The sequence below is a fragment of the Leptodactylus fuscus genome, chromosome 3 (assembly GCF_031893055.1).
Source record: "Leptodactylus fuscus isolate aLepFus1 chromosome 3, aLepFus1.hap2, whole genome shotgun sequence".
In the NCBI taxonomy this organism is placed as follows: domain Eukaryota; kingdom Metazoa; phylum Chordata; class Amphibia; order Anura; family Leptodactylidae; genus Leptodactylus; species Leptodactylus fuscus.
In genome coordinates this window covers 77,544,776-77,563,995 of record NC_134267.1, presented here as the reverse complement: position 1 = coordinate 77,563,995, position 19,220 = coordinate 77,544,776, and the positions used below count along the sequence as shown (strand labels likewise).

General features: G+C 42.5%; 1 protein-coding gene across 1 annotated transcript in view; it reads left to right on the top strand.

The window, feature by feature from the left end:
- The first annotated feature begins 8,530 nt into the window (after window positions 1-8,530).
- The window catches only part of QPCT (glutaminyl-peptide cyclotransferase), a 65,324-nt gene continuing 54,634 nt past the window's right edge, over window positions 8,531-19,220 (top strand). Inside the window, exons 1-4 of the mRNA XM_075267799.1 lie at window positions 8,531-8,614; window positions 9,462-9,855; window positions 13,160-13,306; window positions 17,882-18,163. Coding sequence (XP_075123900.1) covers window positions 9,772-9,855; window positions 13,160-13,306; window positions 17,882-18,163 — 513 coding nt within the window. The 5' untranslated portion in view covers window positions 8,531-8,614; window positions 9,462-9,771. The remainder of the gene's footprint in view (window positions 8,615-9,461; window positions 9,856-13,159; window positions 13,307-17,881; window positions 18,164-19,220) is intronic.

Here is a 19,220-nt window from a genome sequence, read left to right as displayed (position 1 = left end):
TTTTTCATGAGGAGAGGGAAACAAAATCCCTGAACGTAGTACAAGCGCTGATGTGAACCCAGCGTCAAGTGTAACTAAACTTTTGGACAACTTTTGATTTTCTGCCAGTATTTATGCCATAAATCAATTTTGTAATATAATATATTAATTAATTGTGTCTCCGTTCTGTGAGTTCCTGCATTTTTTTTTCTCCCTTTCCTTTGTTTCTGTATTGAGAGGTGTTTCTGTAGTATAATAATCACCTGCGCATTACTACAGTACATTAAACATCTAGGATCTATCTGTGTACATAACATTACTACCATAAATGCTGATGATTATGTCATCCGTTTTACAGACAAAATAAGATGTTTCAAAAATAACTTATAAGAGCCCTTGCACACAGATCTATTAATTCGTATGGCCCCATCCACACTACCGTAATTTTACAGATCTGTAGAGGGGATGCAGCCGCAAAATATGGAGCAGGTCCTATCTGTTTACTTTTTTAATGTCTCGGTCGTGACCCAGCATGAGCATAAAAGTGCATCTCAATAAACTAGAATATCAAAAAGTAATTTTTTTAAGTAATTCAAATGAAAAAGAGACATTACAAACAGAGTGAATTAATGTTGATAATTATGCTTATAGCCAAGGAAAACCCAAAATTCATTATCTCAGAAAATTAGAATAATTAACACAATACAGCTGCAAAGGCTTCCTAAGCATTTAAAAAGGGACCTTATTCTGGTTCAGTAAGTAACACAATCATGGGGAAGACTACTGACTTGAAAGATGTCCAGAAGGCAATCACTGACACACTCCACAAGGAGGGTTAGGGGGCGTTCACACTAGCGTTGGTGTCCGACAGCTAGTGTCTGATGCTAATGTCCGTGCAAAATCTGGCGCATATATTAGCATCGGACACTAGCTGTGTCCGTTACATTTTGCATTATTTTAAATGGGACATCATGTGTGTCCTTTACTGTCCGTGTCTGTCCTTAACTGTCCGTTTGCAAAGATGTCCGATTTTTCATGTAGACAGCAAAAACCTACATGTAGGATTTAGCTGTCCGCTTGAAAAATTGGACATCTTTGCAAACGGACAGTTAAGGACAGACACGGACAGTAAAGGACACACATGATGTCCCATTTAAAATAATGCAAAATGTAACGGACACAGATTTTGCGCACACATTAGCATCTGACACTAGCTGTCGGACACCGACACTAGTGTGAACCCTGCTTAAGCCACAAAAGGTCATTGCTAAAGAAACTGGCTGTTCACAGAGTGCTGTATCTAAGCATATTAATGGTAAGTTGAGTGGAAGGAAAGAGTTTGGTAGAAAAAGGTGCTCAAGCAACTGAGATGACCGTACCTTTGATATGATTGTTGAGAAAAGATCATTCAAAAATTTGTGTTGATTCACAAGGAGTGGACTGCTGCTGGAGTCAGTGCTTCAAGAGACACCACACACAGACATATCCAGGACATGGGCTACAAAGTGTCACATTCCATGTGTCGAATTACTGATGACCAATAGACAATGCCAGAAGCATCTAACCTGGGCCAAGGAGAGAAACTGGACTGTTGCTCAGTGGTTAAAGGTGTTGTTTTCAGATTAAAGTAAATTTTGCAGTTCATTTGGAAATCAAGGTCCCAGAGTCTGGAGGAAGAGTGGAGAGGCTACACACAATCCAAGCTGCTTGAGGTCTAGTGTGAAGTTTCCACAATCAGTGACAGCTTGGGGAGCCATATCATCTGCTGGTGTAGGTCCACTGTTTTTTTTCAAGACCAAAGTCAACGCAGTCGTCTACCAGGAAATTCTAGAGCACTTCATGCTTCCCTCTGCCGACAAGCTTTTTGGAGATGGAATTTTCATTTTCCAACAGGACTTGGCACCTGTCCACACTGCCAAAAGTACCAAGACCTAGTTTAATAATCACAGTATCACTGTGCTTGATTGGCCAGCAAACTCGCCTGACTTTAACTCCTTAGAGAATCTATAGGGTATTGTCAAAAGGAAGATGAGACACCAGACCCAACAATGCAGATGAGCTGAAGGCTGCTATCAAAGCAACCTGGGCTTCCATAACACCTCTGCAGTGCCACAGACTGATCGCCTCCATGCCACATTGCCGCATTGATGCAGCCATTCATGCAAAAGGAGCATGAGTGCATTTACGGGACAGAGTTTTCATTTGTCACCACTAGAGATGAGCGAACGGTGTTCGATCGAATCGATATTCCAATCGAACACCACGTGGCAAACTCACTAAAAATTCGATTCCCCTCCCACCTTCCCTGGCGCGTTTTTTGCACCAATAACTGCACAGGGGAGGTGGGACAGGAAATACGACAAGGTAGGCAGTGAAAAAAAATCGGGAAAAGGAATTGGCGGCCAGAAACAGATAACCTCCAATTTAGACGAATGGTGGATTTACCATTCGACTAATTTGGGACTGTGAACTGTATGAATGTGAGACAGGGACAGATCTACAGGCAGGGTTCGCTAGGGATTACCTTTATTTAGGGGGGAATGTCACTCACCTAGCTCTTTGGGGCTCTATCTTGTCGGGATCCCTGTCAGCTTGCGATAAGCGCGAGCTGACTTTTTCCCATAGGAATGCATTGACCAGCGTTGATTGGCCGAATGCCCGTACAGTGGCCAATCAACGCTGGTCGATGCATTCCTATGGCTTGGAACTACTAAAGGAATAGTGAGTTGAGCGTGTTAGTACTACTAAGGAATAGCCAGCTGAGTGTGCAGTGTGGGAGATTATCCTATACACTACACAGCATGTACCCCACGCTGTGTAGTGATTAACCCCCTCCCCCCGGTGTCTGCTTACCTGTAGCTCTTTGCTCTTTGTCCACTTCGGTCCATGGTCCCGGTTTCAGAGCACCCTGCCTCCCTCTCCCCGACTATTATTATAGAGAAGGCGGGGCTTAGAAGAGTGTGGGCGGGTACAGGGCAGGGAGACTCCCCACCCACACTCTCCTAAGCCCCGCCTTTTCTATAATACTAGTCAGGAGAGGGGTGGGGCTTAGGAGAGTGTGGGCGGGGAGTCTCCACACCCAGTGCCCACCCACACTCTCCTAAGTCCCGCCTTCTCTATAATAATAGTCGGGGAGAGGGGGGCAGGGCGCTCTGAAACCGGGACCATGGATCGAAGTGGACCAAGAGCAAAGAGCTACAGGTAAGCGGACACCGGTGGGGGTGGGGGGGAAGGAGTTAATCACTACACAGCGTGGGGTACATGCTGTGTAGTGAATAGGATAGTCGTTACAATCCCAGCTCTGCTTAATCATTAAACAGTAGTGTCCGATACTACAAACTCAGCTAGGCTATACCGATAAACTGAGCGTGTAGTATCCGATACTACAAACTCAGCTCGGCTATACTGATAAACTGAGCATGTAGTGTCCGATGTAAGTGAGCTGAGTGTGTAGGAGATGTAGATGTAGGAGATCTAGAAGATATGCAGCAGACTAAAACACTCAGCTCTGCTAACATCGGCCAGCTCTGCTACATCTCTGGTGTAGCAGCTCTGCACTACACCCAACCAACCCTCCATCTACTCCTCCTGTCACACACATCTCGTGTGTAGCAGAGCTCAGCGCACACTCAGCTCTACTACATCTCTACAACAGAGTGTAGAGATGTAGCAGAGCTGAGTGTGTGCTGAGCTATGTTACACCAGAGATGTGTGTGACAGGAGGAATAGCCAAGCTGAGCGCACGGCTGGGTCTGCTTCATTTTGCCATAGGTATGCATTGACCAGCGTTGATTGGCCAGTCTTACAGCATTCGGCCAATCATCGCTGGTTCTGCCCGAGGAGGCGGAGTCTAAAATCGGACCAGAATGGAAACTGCTGTGGACGGCTCTTAGACTCCTCCTCCTCAGGCAGAAACAGAGTTGATTGGCCGAATGTCATAGACTGGCCAATCAACGCTGGTCAATGCATTCCTATGGGAAAAAGTCAGCTGCGGCATACATACCTCCCAACTTTTAGCCCCACCCACTTTAGTGTTGACTCCGCCCATTCTCATTAATTTTTCATGTGCCCGCACACAGTATAATCCTCTTAAAGTCACCCGTAAATTATATGCCCCCCTCCATCTCTCCCCCAGTTTCATATACACCCTTCATCCGCCCCCAGTTTCATGTCCCCCTCCATCTCTGCCCCCAGATTCATGTCCACACATCTCTGCCCCCAGATTCAAGTCCCTCCATCTCTGCCCCAGATTCATGTCCCCTCCATCTCTGCCCCCAGATTCATGTCCCCTCCATCTCTGCCCCCAGATTCATGTCCCTCCATCTCTGCCCCCAGATTCATGTCCCCTCCATCTCTGCCCCCAGATTCATGTCTCCTCCATCTCTGCCCCAGATTCATGTCCCCTCCATCTCTGCCCCCAGATTCATGTCCCCACATCTCTGCCCCCAGATTCATGTCCCTCCATCTCTGCCCCCAGATTCATGTCCCTCCATCTCTGCCCCCAGATTCATGTCCCCCCTCCATCTCTGCCCCCAGATTCATGTCCCCACATCTCTGCCCCCAGATTCATGTCCCCACATCTCTGCCCCCAGATTCAAGTCCCTCCATCTCTGCCCCCAGATTCATGTCCCCTCCATCTCTGCCCCCAGATTCATGTCCCCTCCATCTCTGCCCCCAGATTCATGTCCCTCCATCTCTGCCCCCAGATTCATGTCCCCTCCATCTCTGCCCCCAGATTCATGTCTCCTCCATCTCTGCCCCAGATTCATGGCCCCTCCATCTCTGCCCCCAGATTCATGTCCCCACATCTCTGCCCCCAGATTCATGTCCCTCCATCTCTGCCCCCAGATTCATGTCCCTCCATCTCTGCCCCCAGATTCATGTCCCTCCATCTCTGCCCCCAGATTCATGTCCCCCCTCCATCTCTGCCCCCAGATTCATGTACCTCCATCTCTGTCCCCAGATTCATGTCCCCACATCTATGCCCCCAGATTCATGTCCTCACATCTCTGCCCCCAGATTCATGTTCCCCAACTCTACCCACAAATTCATGTCCCCCCTCCATCTCTGCCCCCAGATTCATGTCCCTCCATCTCTGCCCCCAGATTCATGTCTCTCCATCTCGGCCCCCAGATTCATGTCTCCACATCTCTGCCCCCAGATTCATGTCCCTCCATCTCTGCCACCAGATTCATTTCCCCACATCTCTGCCCCAGTGTCATGCTGTCCTCTCCTTCATCTGCCCCGTTTCACGTTCCACCTCAGTTTACAACTTACACTTACCTTCACCTCATTCCCTCGCCGCTCTCTCTTTCGCGCACAGTTGTAGACGCGATGTGACGTCATCACATCGTGTCTACACAGCCAGTAAGCGGCGTGCAGCGGCGAAGCAAGGAGCTGAACTGTGACAGCTCCTTGCTTCAGCCGCGTATGTGTTTGCGTATGTGGACGCAGATCTGAGTTGAATTCGGGACATACCTCCCTCCAACCAGGACCGCGGGACATGTCACCGGAATCGTGAATGTCCCGCGGAAATCGGGACGGTTGGGAGGTATGGGCAGGGGATCCTGACATAATAAAGGTACTTGATGCCCCCAGACATGCTTCCCCTGCTGTCCCAGTTGCTTTCCAGGGTGTTGGCATCATTTCCTGGGGTGTCTTAGTGGACTTGGTGACTCTCCTGAGTCGAATGGTAGGATCCCCTGTAGCGAAGCATTTTCTCCCATAGACTATAATGGGGTTCGATATTCGTTCGAATAGTCGAATATTGAGATGCTATTCGTAACGAATATCGAACATTTTACTGTTCACTCATCTCTAGTCACCACTGAAGCCTATAACATAGTGCTGTGAGGAAAAACAATCATATATCCAAACAGAAATCCACACAAATTTAAAATAAATAAATAATTTTTATTAATGTATCATAAAAAACATACAAGACATAACAGTCAAATACAGGAGACAAGAAGGAAAAATATGTCCAAAACAGTACCAGAAAACCACCTAAATGGTGGTGCAACCAGGTTTAAAACATAGCACACCAGTGCTACAATAAGTCAGAGTAAAAGAAGTCAAAACATAAGGTGCACTGATAAATTTGAGGGTCCTAATGTTACACAAATAATCATTACCAAACCCACGCTGGGCTAAATCTATGAAACATGCACAGAATCTAAGGCAAAAAGCCACATAGTCACACCCTGAGTATACAGACTAACATATAAGTAGACACACCGGTATAAGGTCACATACCCTATGCACCACCCGACGCACGTTTCGCCTTATACAAAGGCTTCGTCTGGGGACTTTTCATTTGGCCAACATTTCTGTGTTAAATAATTTTTTTACAGTTGTTCTTATATAATATTCTAATTTTCCTTGGTTGTAAGCCATAGTCATCAATATTAACAGAATTAAACACTTGAAAAAGGTCACTCTGTAATGACTCAATATAATATAGGTGTTTCACTTTGTCGATTGAAGACAATCAGAGATTGAAGGCAGCAGAGATGACGGAGAAGTACAAACAGGACTAGCAATGGCGTAGTCATCTATCTGGTCAGCAGCAAAACGGCAGCGAGGTACAGAGCGTGAAGCAGGTCCGGGAGAAAAACAATGGTCAAAACTAAACAGGTATGTGGGAGCCAAATCAATAGACAGGAGCGAAGTCACACAGCGAAGCAAGGGATCAGAAATATAAGAGCAAAGTGCAGAGACGAGAGCCAAACTAACAGGAAAAAAACTGAATCGCCAGCAACCAGGTTCAAACTGAAGTGACCTTTTAAAGACCCAGGAAACAAACCAGTGATCAAGCCTTAAAGAGGACCTTTCACCACCTGGGGCACATGAGGTTTTATACACAGCTAGAAAGCCAGCGCACTTTCTGAATTCAGCGCACTATCGGCTTTCCCATTCTGCGCCCCCTGTGAAAAGCTATCAGTGCCAGTACCGTAGCTCTTCACTGTCAGAAGGGTATTTCTGACAGTCAGTCAGGAATGCCCTTCCTTACAGTAGCGTTTATAGCGCTGTACAGTGAGAGGGGGTGTTGCTTACCGCCCAGCGATGACGAGTATTATCAGTATCACAGTACAGCGCAATAGGCGCTGCTGTGAGGAAGGGCGTTCCTGACTGACTGTCAGAAACTCCCTTCTGACAGTGAAGAGCTACAGTACCGGGACCGATAGCACTTCACCTGGGGCACAGAATGTGAAATCCGATGGTGCGCTGAATTCACCGCATGTGCCCCAGGTGGTGAAAGGTCCTCTTTAAAGGGGAAAATACATTAGAAGGAAATGTAAATATATGGTGATCAGTTTCCATCATTTTTTTTTCTTTTTTTCAAATTAGTTTTTCGTCTCCGCGTAACTGATCCATAACACTCGGTTCACACCTGTGTTCAGGTTTCCGCAGACTATAGACTATATATAGTTTCTTCTGGGTTTCTGTCTGAAAAGGGACTGAAAAATGTGGAGAGAAAAGCGCTACTTGCAGGACTTCTCTCCACAGTTTTATAGTGGAATGGGGGACAGAATCCCCCAGCAGAGATCGGGCACAGGTGTGAACCTTGCCCTACACCCTGTTTGTTAGTGTGAACATTATTCAATCTATAGGATACATAGGGAGCATTGCTCATCTCATTCTGGTGGTCCTGCACGTGTAGATGCTATGCATACTTAGCCATGATCCCTTAGATGCATTTGGACTGTAAACAGTTAAGCCATTGAGGACTTTAGCACCCCCCAATAGGTTGACTCACTACACCCTGCCTGCCCCTAGTCTAGCTGATACACTATTAAGGATGTTCAGACCCCCTCCTCTCCTAGCTGATACACTATTAGTATAGAAGGATGTGCAGACCCCCTCCTCTCCTAGCTGATACACTATTAGTATAGAAGGATGTGCAGACCCCCTCCTCTCCTAGCTGATACACTATTAGTATAGAAGGATGTGCAGACCCCCTCCTCTCCTAGCTGATACACTATTAGTATGGAAGGATATGCAGACCCCCTCCTCTCCTAGCTGATACACTATTAGTATGGAAGGATATGCAGACCCCCTCCTCTCCTAGCTGATAAACTATTAGTATAGAAGGATGTGCAGACCCCCTCCTCTCCTAGCTGATACACTATTAAGGATGTTCAGACCCCCTCCTCTCCTAGCTGATACATTTTTAGTATAGAAGGATGTGCAGACCCCCTCCTCTCCTAGCTGATACACTATTAGTATAGAAGGATATGCAGACCCCCTCCTCTCCTAGCTGATACACTATTAGTATAGAAGGATGTGCAGACCCCCTCCTCTACTAGCTGATACACTATTAAGGATGTGCAGACCCCCTCCTCTCCTAGCTGATACACTTTTAGTATAGAAGGATGTGCAGACCCCCTCCTCTACTAGCTGATACACTATTAAGGATGTGCAGACCCCCTCCTCTCCTAGCTGATTCACTATTAGTATAGAAGGATGTGCAGACCCCTTCCTCTCCTATCCAGAAGTGATCCTCCTCCCCCGCCCTCCCGCCACATGACTGGAGGTGCACGGCACAGCTGAGGAGGCTGAGTGCCTGACACAAGACTTGGGGCTGTGTCCTCTTATACACGGTCCACCTTACCGCCTGCAGCCGGCTGTATAGGTATGTCTGCCCTCCCCTGGACTTCTATACAAACTCACTTTTCTCCCCCTCCTCACATTGTCTCTTGTTATTGTTTCCCCTTAGTTTTATTCGGTATAATGATGTGCAGCTCCGCCTCAGACATTACATATACTCTGTCAGTATGCCCACGTATCTCCCTCAGGCTACACAGAGCTGCAGCAGCTAGCCTGTCTATCCCTGTGGCTTCATGGCCAATTGTAATCTGTTTCCCAATTTCTTGTATGACCTGTACATTGTGCAGTCTTATTGGTGTGTATAGAATAATACATGGGTTCTACTTAAATCTATTGCTACGTGTTTAGTTGTACTGTTTGGTCATGTATATGCTTCCCATACAGTATACTTTATTTTAGTACTATTGTTTGGTCATGTATATGCTTCCCATACAGTATACTTTATTGTAGTAGTATTGTTTAGTCATGTATATGCTTCCCATACAGTATACTTTATTTTAGTACTATTGTTTGGTCATGTATATGCTTCCCATACAGTATACTTTATTTTAGTAGTACTGTTTGGTCATTATGCTTCCCATACAGTATACTTTATTTTAGTACTATTGTTTGGTCATGTATATGCTTCCCATACAGTATACTTTATTGTAGTAGTACTGTTTGGTCATGTATATGCTTCCCATACAGTATACTTTATTTTAGTACTATTGTTTGGTCATGTATATGCTTCCTCTATATAGCATTGTTTTTTTGTTTATGTAGTGTATAATTTGTTTAGTGTTTGTCTATGTGTATACAGTGATACGATCTTTGTATATGTGTATACACTCAATATTAACTTTGCAATATTATATTATTTTTTTTTCATACAGGTCACGCTTTAAAAAGGTCTGGGACAAGACTGATACATCAACTCTCACTGATCTAGACTTTATATGCTGTATTAATTTGGTGGACATATTGTTACCATTATAAAGCTCATAGACTTACATTAGCTAGAATCCTAAAATTTTAATAAGACTACTTGACAGCATGTACACCACGTATCCCACATCTGCTGGAGGAGATTCTTGTGTCCCCGCCCACGTGTGACTTTTTTTCTTCCTGCTGTTTGGGATATTGCAACAGCAAGGGAGAACTGACTACTCTGTGCCTGAAGATATCTGAAGAAAGAGCGAGGCTATGTCTCTCTTTTTTGTGGGCACCATCTACTTGTGGGCTCTGGTCAATGGGCAGAATGAAAACACTCAATGGACTACGGAGAAAGTAGGTGAATGTTTAGTTAGGTCCTGGCAGCGTAGGCATCACTGACCAGGCTTCTCAAGGATAAATGTCCTATAATGAAAACATGGCAGACCATTTACCTCCTGTGTGATAATATCTGTCAGCACGAAGATGCTGGGAAGAGTAAGCAGGGAATGTATGCTGCTTTTCTACAGTGTAGTTCTATGTATTCTTTATGGTCTGCTATGCAGACTATTGCTGTGCCCTGTTGGTCAGTTGCAGTTGTATAATAGTCATTATCCTGTGTTTATTTATTGCTTATTGCAACTACAGTATTATACTGTCTAAGAATTGTCATACATGCATATAGCTGTGGTATACAATATACTTACTATAGTTTTGATACTGCCAGAGTGGTGTTGGGCGATTTTAGTAGTGGGATCTTCTGCTATCATACAATTATCAGCTTTCCTGTGGATAGTTGATACATTGTTATTTCGGGACAATCTGCATATCTCTGTGGAAAAATAACTTGTTCAAAGGATGAGCAGTGAAAAGCATTTTTGGGGAAAAAAAAAATTGTCACTACAGTGTTCACTGTAGGAGATAAATAGATTTGCTTTTCTAGTATGGGTATTTTACAGGGATGCCTTTAAGTATTGTAAAGAATGGGGGATATTTAAAGAGGACCTTTCACCATTTTTCCCACAGGCAGCTCTATATACTGCCGGAAAGCTGACAGTGCGCTGAGTTCAGCGCACTGTCGGCTTTCCCGATGTGGGCCCGGTGTGAAGAGCTTATGGTCCGGTACCGTAGCTCTTCTATGGTCAGAAGGGCGTTTCTGACAGTTAACCAGAGACATCCTTCTTCACAGCACAGCCAATCGCGCTGTACTGTGGAGCGGGGAGGAACTCTCTCTCTCCCCCCCCCCCCCCCTCCCAGATAATGCTCGTCTATGGACGAGTACTGCGAGCAGATGGAGGGGGCGTTCCTCCCGGCTCTCACAGCACAGCGCGATTGGCTGTGCTGTGAAGAAGGACGTCTCTGGCTAACTGTCAGAAACGCCCTTCTGACCATAGAAGAGCTACGGTACCGGACCATAAGCTCTTCACACCGGGCCCACATCGGGAAAGCCGACAGTGCGCTGAACTCAGCGCACTGTCAGCTTTCCGGCAGTATATAGAACTGTCTATGGGCAAAATGGTGAAAGGTCCTCTTTAAATATTAAGCTAGTTACAGCATGTCTGAAGACTTGCACTTTTGTATATCCGATACCATTTAAGCCATTTATTTCTGGAGCATCTTGTGCTATAAGTATACATTGCGTCACTCCTCTGTAAAGGTATATTCAGATAAAGCGTTTTTATAAATTGCAACATGCCTTTTGCGTCTGATTATACCCTAAATATGTATTATTCCAGAACTTCCTTTGAATTTTGTAGCGTGCCAGTGAATGACGCCTTGCAGTAAGGCCGGTTGCACATGACAGAGTGCTGTACCTCACTTTCCCTATACTTGAAATAAAATCAAACAAACTTGTTATACATCCTCATGTCTCACCGTTTAGCCTCCCATAAAAACTTGAATAAAGAGTGAAAACATCAGACATTCTCCAAAATGTTATAACTAAAAAGTACATCTGGCCCCACAAAAAGAAGATGCCTTATGCATTCCTGTACATGGATATATGAGAGAAAAAAAGTAAATTTGACATATCATTTTGGATGAAGAGTAAACTGCGTAGAAATAAAGCCTGTAAGAAAGTCACATGTACGCGGTTGTTCTCAAATTCCACCCCACTCTGAATATTTTTCCAGCTTCCTAGTACATCATGCAGAATGTTAAATGGTACCATTACAAAGCATCAAGATCATTTCGTCCACCTCTGTTTGTTGCTGGAGATGCAGTGCTGATCAGGGTTACAGTGCTGCATATTTGGTAGAAGTTTCCTTTACTACATCCCTTCTGGGATAAGGTCCGCATGGTGATGGTAACTGGTGTTGAATTGGAGGATAACCCAGCTCCACTCCTCCTATTTTTTCCCCCACAAAACCACATACCTAAACTGATTGGTTTCTTACTAGTGGTATCATGGTCTGTAATACCTAGGATATGGAAACCTCTTCACGACGGCTCACTTCTGACGGTGAAGAGCTACGGTGCCGGCATCTTCATTCTTAGAGTACAACAATCCTGCAACTACTGGTGGCGCCACCAAAACTAGTTCTGTTGCTCTTGTCACCCACATTCTTATTGTTAAGGAGATGAGGACACATTCTTAATGTGCCTTGTGTTAATGATGTACCCCTTTATGGTTACTTGGTAACCTTTTTAAGATGAAGACAAAATAAAAGTTATATTTTATTACTATCGTGGAATTTTTTTTGGATTACCTCTCGGATGTAGCTGGCAAATTTTACATATTGGATACATCTGTTAGACTGTATATTGGAGGAGCAACATTTACAACAAAAAAAGACTTAATGGATATACAATAATGTATATATGGCAACAACATTACAACCTCAATAATAAAGTGTTTTTGCTTTTTTTTTTCTTTTTAAAGGTTAGTGCAGGTTTTTAGACTGTATATTGGGATAGCTTTGTGCAGGCAGCGCTTTGCTGTTAGATCAGCAGTTTGCATGTAGTTAATGAAAAAAAAAATTAAAACTCTTGGTAAAAAAAAAAACTTTTAACAAAAGATTTTTCTCTACCAGGAATTGCAACAAGACTGACTATTAAAGTGCCTTTTATACAGCAGCGCACATATGCTCCCTCACTCCTATCTATGATTGCTATCACACATCTTCCTGTAATTCTTCTACTCCTAAATATTGCTTGCAGTTGTAAGCGTTTCTGAACTGTGTACTCTGTATGATACAGTAAAATGAAACCCAGACCCATCGCTGCTGTAATAACTCATGTTTCAGCTTACAGCATCTTTATATAGTGTACATGAAATCACTGCAAGGTTTTTATCTACCACTGTCTATTGACTGTCAGGTGGTGCTGGAATTAAGGCCTGTATTCACGGCAAAAGTCATTTACATCCAGAGCGAAGGTTTCAGCATCAGAAAATACAGTTTCCTTTGTCAATTTCAGCAAGAAAATCCACTTGCAGAATTTGGAATTTGACTCTGCCCAATAAAGACAAAATAGTCAAAAGACAGTGGCACTCTTCTCCAAATTCTGTGTTCAAAATCTGCATTGGTTTTTGTTGGCAGAAAAAAATCTGCTTCATAGTCTTCAGTTGGCAGTCTTTTGTCTGATATTTTGTGACTGTCATGTATAACTGTATATATAATATTCATTTCTAATACATCATTTTATTTGTTTTTATTTGCAGAATTCACATCGTCCTTTGGTTTTGCGCACAGCAGATGTGAAACGTTCTCTAGCCCAAACAGATATTTCTCAAATGTGGAAAAATGATTTAAAGCCTATGCTTATTGAAAGGTTTTCTGGATCACCAGGAAATTATGCTGTGCGGCAAGTAAGTAATGTACTTTGGAAATCTATTTTGAGTGTTCCCTTTATTTATTTTTTTTTCTTGAGCAGTGTATTTTTCTCTTACGGTAAATGCTGTAGAGGGAAGAAAAAAAATCAAAAGTTCCAAACTGCCGTTTTTTTCACTGTTTAACCAAAGCAATAGCAATTCCCCAAAATGGTATACCGTATATACTCGAGTATAAGCTGAATTTTTTAGCCCAGTTTTTGTGCTGAAAAAGCCCCCCTCGGCTTATACTCGAGTCAGCAAAAAAAAAAAATTTTTTAGGAGGTGGGGTCTATGACCAGCCACAATATTAATTTATAGAATCTCCCATAAAATAGTGCAAAAAAAAAAAAAAAATTTTAAAAAAAAAAATAAGAGTTATAAATCACTCCTTTCCCTAGAATACATAAAAAAAAGTGTATAATGACTGTGAAACACAAACACATTAGGTATCCCTGTGTCTGAAAGTGCCCGGTCTACTGAATATAGGGTATCTGCAGTGCTCCTGTTCCGTCCGAGCACTGCAGATACCCTATATTCAGCCAGACTGAATTCCAAGTGGGGGAAGAAAAAACAGTCCTCAAGCTCAGGGAAGGGGCAGACAGACAACCAAAACACCCCCTCCCCTTTCCCAGCACCCAGCATCTACTGCACCCAAAAACTCCAACCATTTTAATATTTTGAAATTTTCCAGTAGCTGCTGCATTTCTCCCCTAGGCTTATACTCGAGTCAATAAGTTTTCCCAGTTTTTTTGTGGTAAAATTAGGGGCCTCGGCTTATATTCGGATCGGCTTATACTCGAGTATATACGGTAACTAAAAAGTAACCTGGTCCTGCAAAAAAAGACGCCCTATACGTTCCCGTACACAGAAGTATAAAAAAAAAAGTTACGGGTGTCAAAATACTTTTAGAAATAAATTTTTTTTGGTACAGATTTGGATTTTTGTTAAGGGGTTAAAATATAAATAAAACCATATATATTTGGTATCCTTGGAATCATACCAAAACATAGAATACAGATGACATGTCATTTTGGCTGCACAGTGAATGCCGTGAAAAACGAAGCCTATAAGAAAATCGCACAAATGCACTTTTTTTTTTCTTCAAATCCACCCTATTTTGAATTTTTTTCCAGCTTCCCAGTACATTGTACAGAATAAATAAATGATAGCATAATGAAGAAAAAAAATTCCTGCAAATATTTAAGACCTCATATGGCTCTGAGAGCAGGAAAATAAAAAGAAAGTTATGGGGTTTGAAAGGGGGGTGAAAAACAAAAATCGAAAAAATGCCCGCGGCGGGATGGTGTTACTGATAGATCATCAAAAATAGTTCAGCACCCACTGGTACATACTCAGGGATGGAATCTGGAAGCAGAGTGCTTCATTCTTCTTGTAGTTTCCAGGCTACTGCAAGTCTCCTCCTATTCACTTGGTAGGCACGTACTACTTTTTGATCACTTTACATTTCAATATTTATTTTTTTACATTTAGTTTATTTCTAGTGTGGGAACAGAAGGTTCAATCATTATTATAATAAAATTGAACAGTTATGTATTGCAATACATTATTCCTATCAGTTTAAAGCATTGTAGTATACCTTTTTTTTTTTTTTTTTTTTACCTGGTCTAAAACATAAAGTTGGTGGGCACGGGGGCCTTCATTAGGCTATGATAACACATTGGCTCTCTACAGCTGTATTTCTGGCTTTGACAGTCAGATTCGTTAGGTAGCACAAATCACTATTGACCCAGCATCAAAGGTGTTAAATTGTTGCAGAGGAATGTTAATTATATATAACATCCGACACCCTCTGCAGATAATACCAACACAGATCATGTATGCAAAGGATTGCTGAGAGGTCACAAATCATGTCCTCTCAGTATATTCATCTCACAGTGAAATCTGTGACTTCATGGGTATTCCTGACTGACTGAAATGCAGGAAGAAGTGGCCTAGTGGGTGTGGGGTTTTTTTTGTGACACCTAAAAACAAATCGTTACAGCTATGTACACCACAGGAGAATTGTAGAACACTGCCGAGCAATTTGACATTACCGTATATACTTGAGTATAAGTCGACCCGAATATGAAACTGGAAAACTTATTGACTCGAGTATAAGCCGAGGGGGGAAAATGCATGACATTCTGTTTGTGCTCATGTTAATCCTAGCCGGCTTCAGGCCCATATGGTAATATCCTAGATGTCACGTGGTCTGGGATATTACCATATAGGCCCAAAGCCTGTGGTAGTAGTAATAGCCTGTTACTGCTAGCACAGGCTTTGGGCTTGTATGGCAACAGGCTGCTACTGCTACCATAATGCTTTGGGCCTGTATGATAATGCCCCAGACGTCTGTGCGAACCCTCCAAAGAAATGCCACCCAACACCATTACTGACCCACTGCCACATGCTGAAGGATGTTGCAGGCAGCAGATTACTCTCCACGGCGTCTCCAGACTTTGTCACATGTGCTCAGTGTGAACCTGCTTTTGTCTGTGAAGAGCACAGGGCGCCAGTGGCAAAGTTGCCAATCCTGGTGTTCTGTGGCAAATGCAAAGCGTTATACACGGTGTTGGGCTGTGAGCACAACCCTTATCTGTGGACGTCTAGCCCTCATACCATCCTCATGGAGTCGGTTTTTAACCGTTTGTGCAGACACATGCACATTTGTGGCCTGCTGGAGGTCATTTTGCGGGGGTCTGGTAGTGCTCCTCCTGTTCCTCCTTGCACAAAGGCAGAGGTAGTGGTCCTGCTGCTGGGTTGTTTCCCTCCTACAGCCCCCTCCACATGTCCTGGTGTACTGGCCTGTCTCCTGGTAGCGCCTTCAGTGTGTCACGTTGCACCATAGACTGTTGGCACCACAGGAGTTGGCAGATGCTTTAGACCAGGTCTGGGAGGATATTCCTCAGTAAACCATCCGCAACCTCATCAGGAGCATGCCCAGGCGTTGTAGGGAGGTCATACAGGCATGTGGAGGCCACACACACTACTGAGCCTCATTTTGACATGTTTTAAGGACATTACATCAAAGTTGGATCAGCCTGTAGTGTGTTTTCCACTTTATTTTTGGGGGTAAGGGGGCGTTCACACTACCGTCTGTGTCCGACAGGTAGTGTCTACTCCTAGTGTCCGTTCAAAATCTCGCACGGACATTAGGAGCGGACACTAGCTGTGTCCATGACACCTGTCATTTATATAAATGGCGATCGGGTGCGTTCATTTGCACTCCGTGCCCTTCCTTCACTGTCCGCATGTAAAGATGTCTGACTTTTCAAGTGGACAGAAAAACCTGTGCCAGATTTTGAATGGACACTAGGAGCGGACACTACCTGTCGGACATAGTCGGACGTGTAGTGTGAACGCCCCCTCCAAATTCAGGCCTCCATTGGTTAATAAATTTGATTTCCATGGATGATTTTTGTGTGATTTTTGTTGTCATCACATTCAACTTTGTACAGGACAAAGTATTCAATGAAAATATTTCATTCATTCAGATCTAGGATGTGTTATTTGAGTGTTCCTTTTTACTTTTTTTTTTTTTTTTTTTTTTTTTTTTTTTTTTTTTTGAGCAGTGTATGTATCACACATTCACCAAACTGGTATAAATAAAAACTACAAATTTCCTTGTAAAAAGTGAAATCTTGCACAGCTCCATACACAGAAATATAACAAAAGACATGAGGTGATGTGGACAAATTTTTTTTTTTATTTTTTTTTTTTGTGTAAAAAAAATAAATAAATTTATGTAATGAGTTATTTTTCCCATATGGTGAACACCATGAAAATGAAACCCATTAAAATGTCACAATTGCATTTTTTTTTCCAGTTCATCTAACTGTGACAAGACACAAAAAGGAAAGATGGCTGTGGTGGAAAGGAATTAACAGAGTATAGACTCTAACACTGCATGCACAAAACCGTAACATGGCCTTGTGTATATTTAGGTATGGGATCTCGTCTTGTTACAGCCAGCAAGTTTTTTTCCCCAGTAATCCTGTCTGTGATACAAGCCCTAAACACAGCTATGTGATTGCAGTGTATGACTCTTTTTACATTGTAGAGTAAAATCACATAAGCGATAGAGTGTGTGTAAGTAATATCAATAAATATTTTTTTTATTTTTTACTGGGAGTGTCTTAAACTTGGGAAAACCATGTTTGTTGTACAAAAATGACAAATGTGGTTACAACAATGTCAACACAAACCGAAGACAGACAAACTTGAGGAGACACATCGTGTATCTATGCTTTTTTGTTTTACTGGACCCTGTATACAATGAAGTGTATTCAAGTTAAAAATTACATGGCTGTTACATTTTTTGGATATTTAAGATGTGAAATGTTTTTACAATTAACTGCACCACGTTTTTAAGCTGTTAAGTATGTTTGTCTTTTTTGATGAATATTGGAGAATAAAAGCATTACAGATTGTGGTGGAGCTGCTGATTTTGGTAGCTGGAATGTACTTGGTTTGAAGGATAGTAGGACTGAACAGAAAAAGATGAGAAAATAATGATCTAGCCATTTTATCATTCTGCATGTTTAATGTTTTCTTTTGTTGTTCTGTCAATAGCACATAAAACAACGATTGCAGAGGCTTCAGGCTGGTTGGGTTACAGAAGAAGATATATTCCAAAGTCAAACTCCTTTTGGATATGTGACATTCTCAAATGTTGTTGCCACTCTGAATCCATCTGCTCTTCGTCACTTGGTTCTTGCCTGCCATTATGATTCCAAGTACTTCAATCCCCACTGGTATGGTAACACATTTATTGGGGCTACAGATTCAGCTGTACCATGTGCAATGTTATTAGAGCTTGCCCGAGCTCTGGATTATCGTCTTCAGCTGTTAAAGGTATGTAATATAGAGGGTCACTTTTACATGGTAATATTTATGAAGACATCATAGTGCTTCAGTATGTTATCAATATTTTATTCATATTATGGATTTGAAGTACTAATGGGTTTTCTTCCATGAAGATGCAATATAAATGCAATACTGATAAAGGGATAACATATGGCTATGTCTCCATTTGCAACACGTCATAGAATTCGATGGAAGTCTTCTGGCCAAAAACATATAAAAACGTTTACTTCTTAAACTATTTTTATATATCTACACCGCGACTAAGACGCTTATAGCCCTCCACTGGAAGAGGTCCTCTCCTCCTTCGGGTGCAGACCTTGTAACTAGGATATAAGATGTCCGTAGTATGGAATATTTGATGGCATCTCTTAACCACACCATGGATGCCTTCCAGGCCATTTCGTCCTCTCCACCTCCTCCTTTGTCCGCTTCCTCCCCTTTCCCTTTCTTATTTATTTTGGCAATATTCTTTGCTGGCTTGTTTATATAATGATGTGTCTCACAATTGTTTTTCTTTGTTCACTTTATTTGAAAAATGTTTAATAATTACAGTTAAAAAAAAAATAAAAAAAAAATTTGCTTTTTAAAGTTCGTAGCACAATGCACCTAATATGAAAAACGTATGTTTTGGGGGGTGTCTGAATACTTTTGATCACATAGTGTAGATTTAACTTTGGTTCCACATTTTGAACTGAAAAATAGGAGAGTTGACCATAGATATAGATGTAGTCAGAGAACGGCTTCCATATAAATCACTTCCTTTAGGGCTCATTCACATCTGCGTCCCGTCTCCATTCTGCAGGTTTCCATTTCCTGCCCGAAATAGGGCAGGAGACGGAAATCTGCAGGCATTTTTCAAACCCATTCATTTGAATATTGGGATATTTCTGAAGAAGAAGCCCAGAGTAAGCTTCGAAACGTCATATTCTGTCATCATTATGAGTTAGCCATTAAAAAAGGTATCACCCACTGAAGACTTGCAAGTTTTTTGTATTTTTTATATGTACAAATTATGTATACTTTGTGACACTTCCAGGCAGAGACA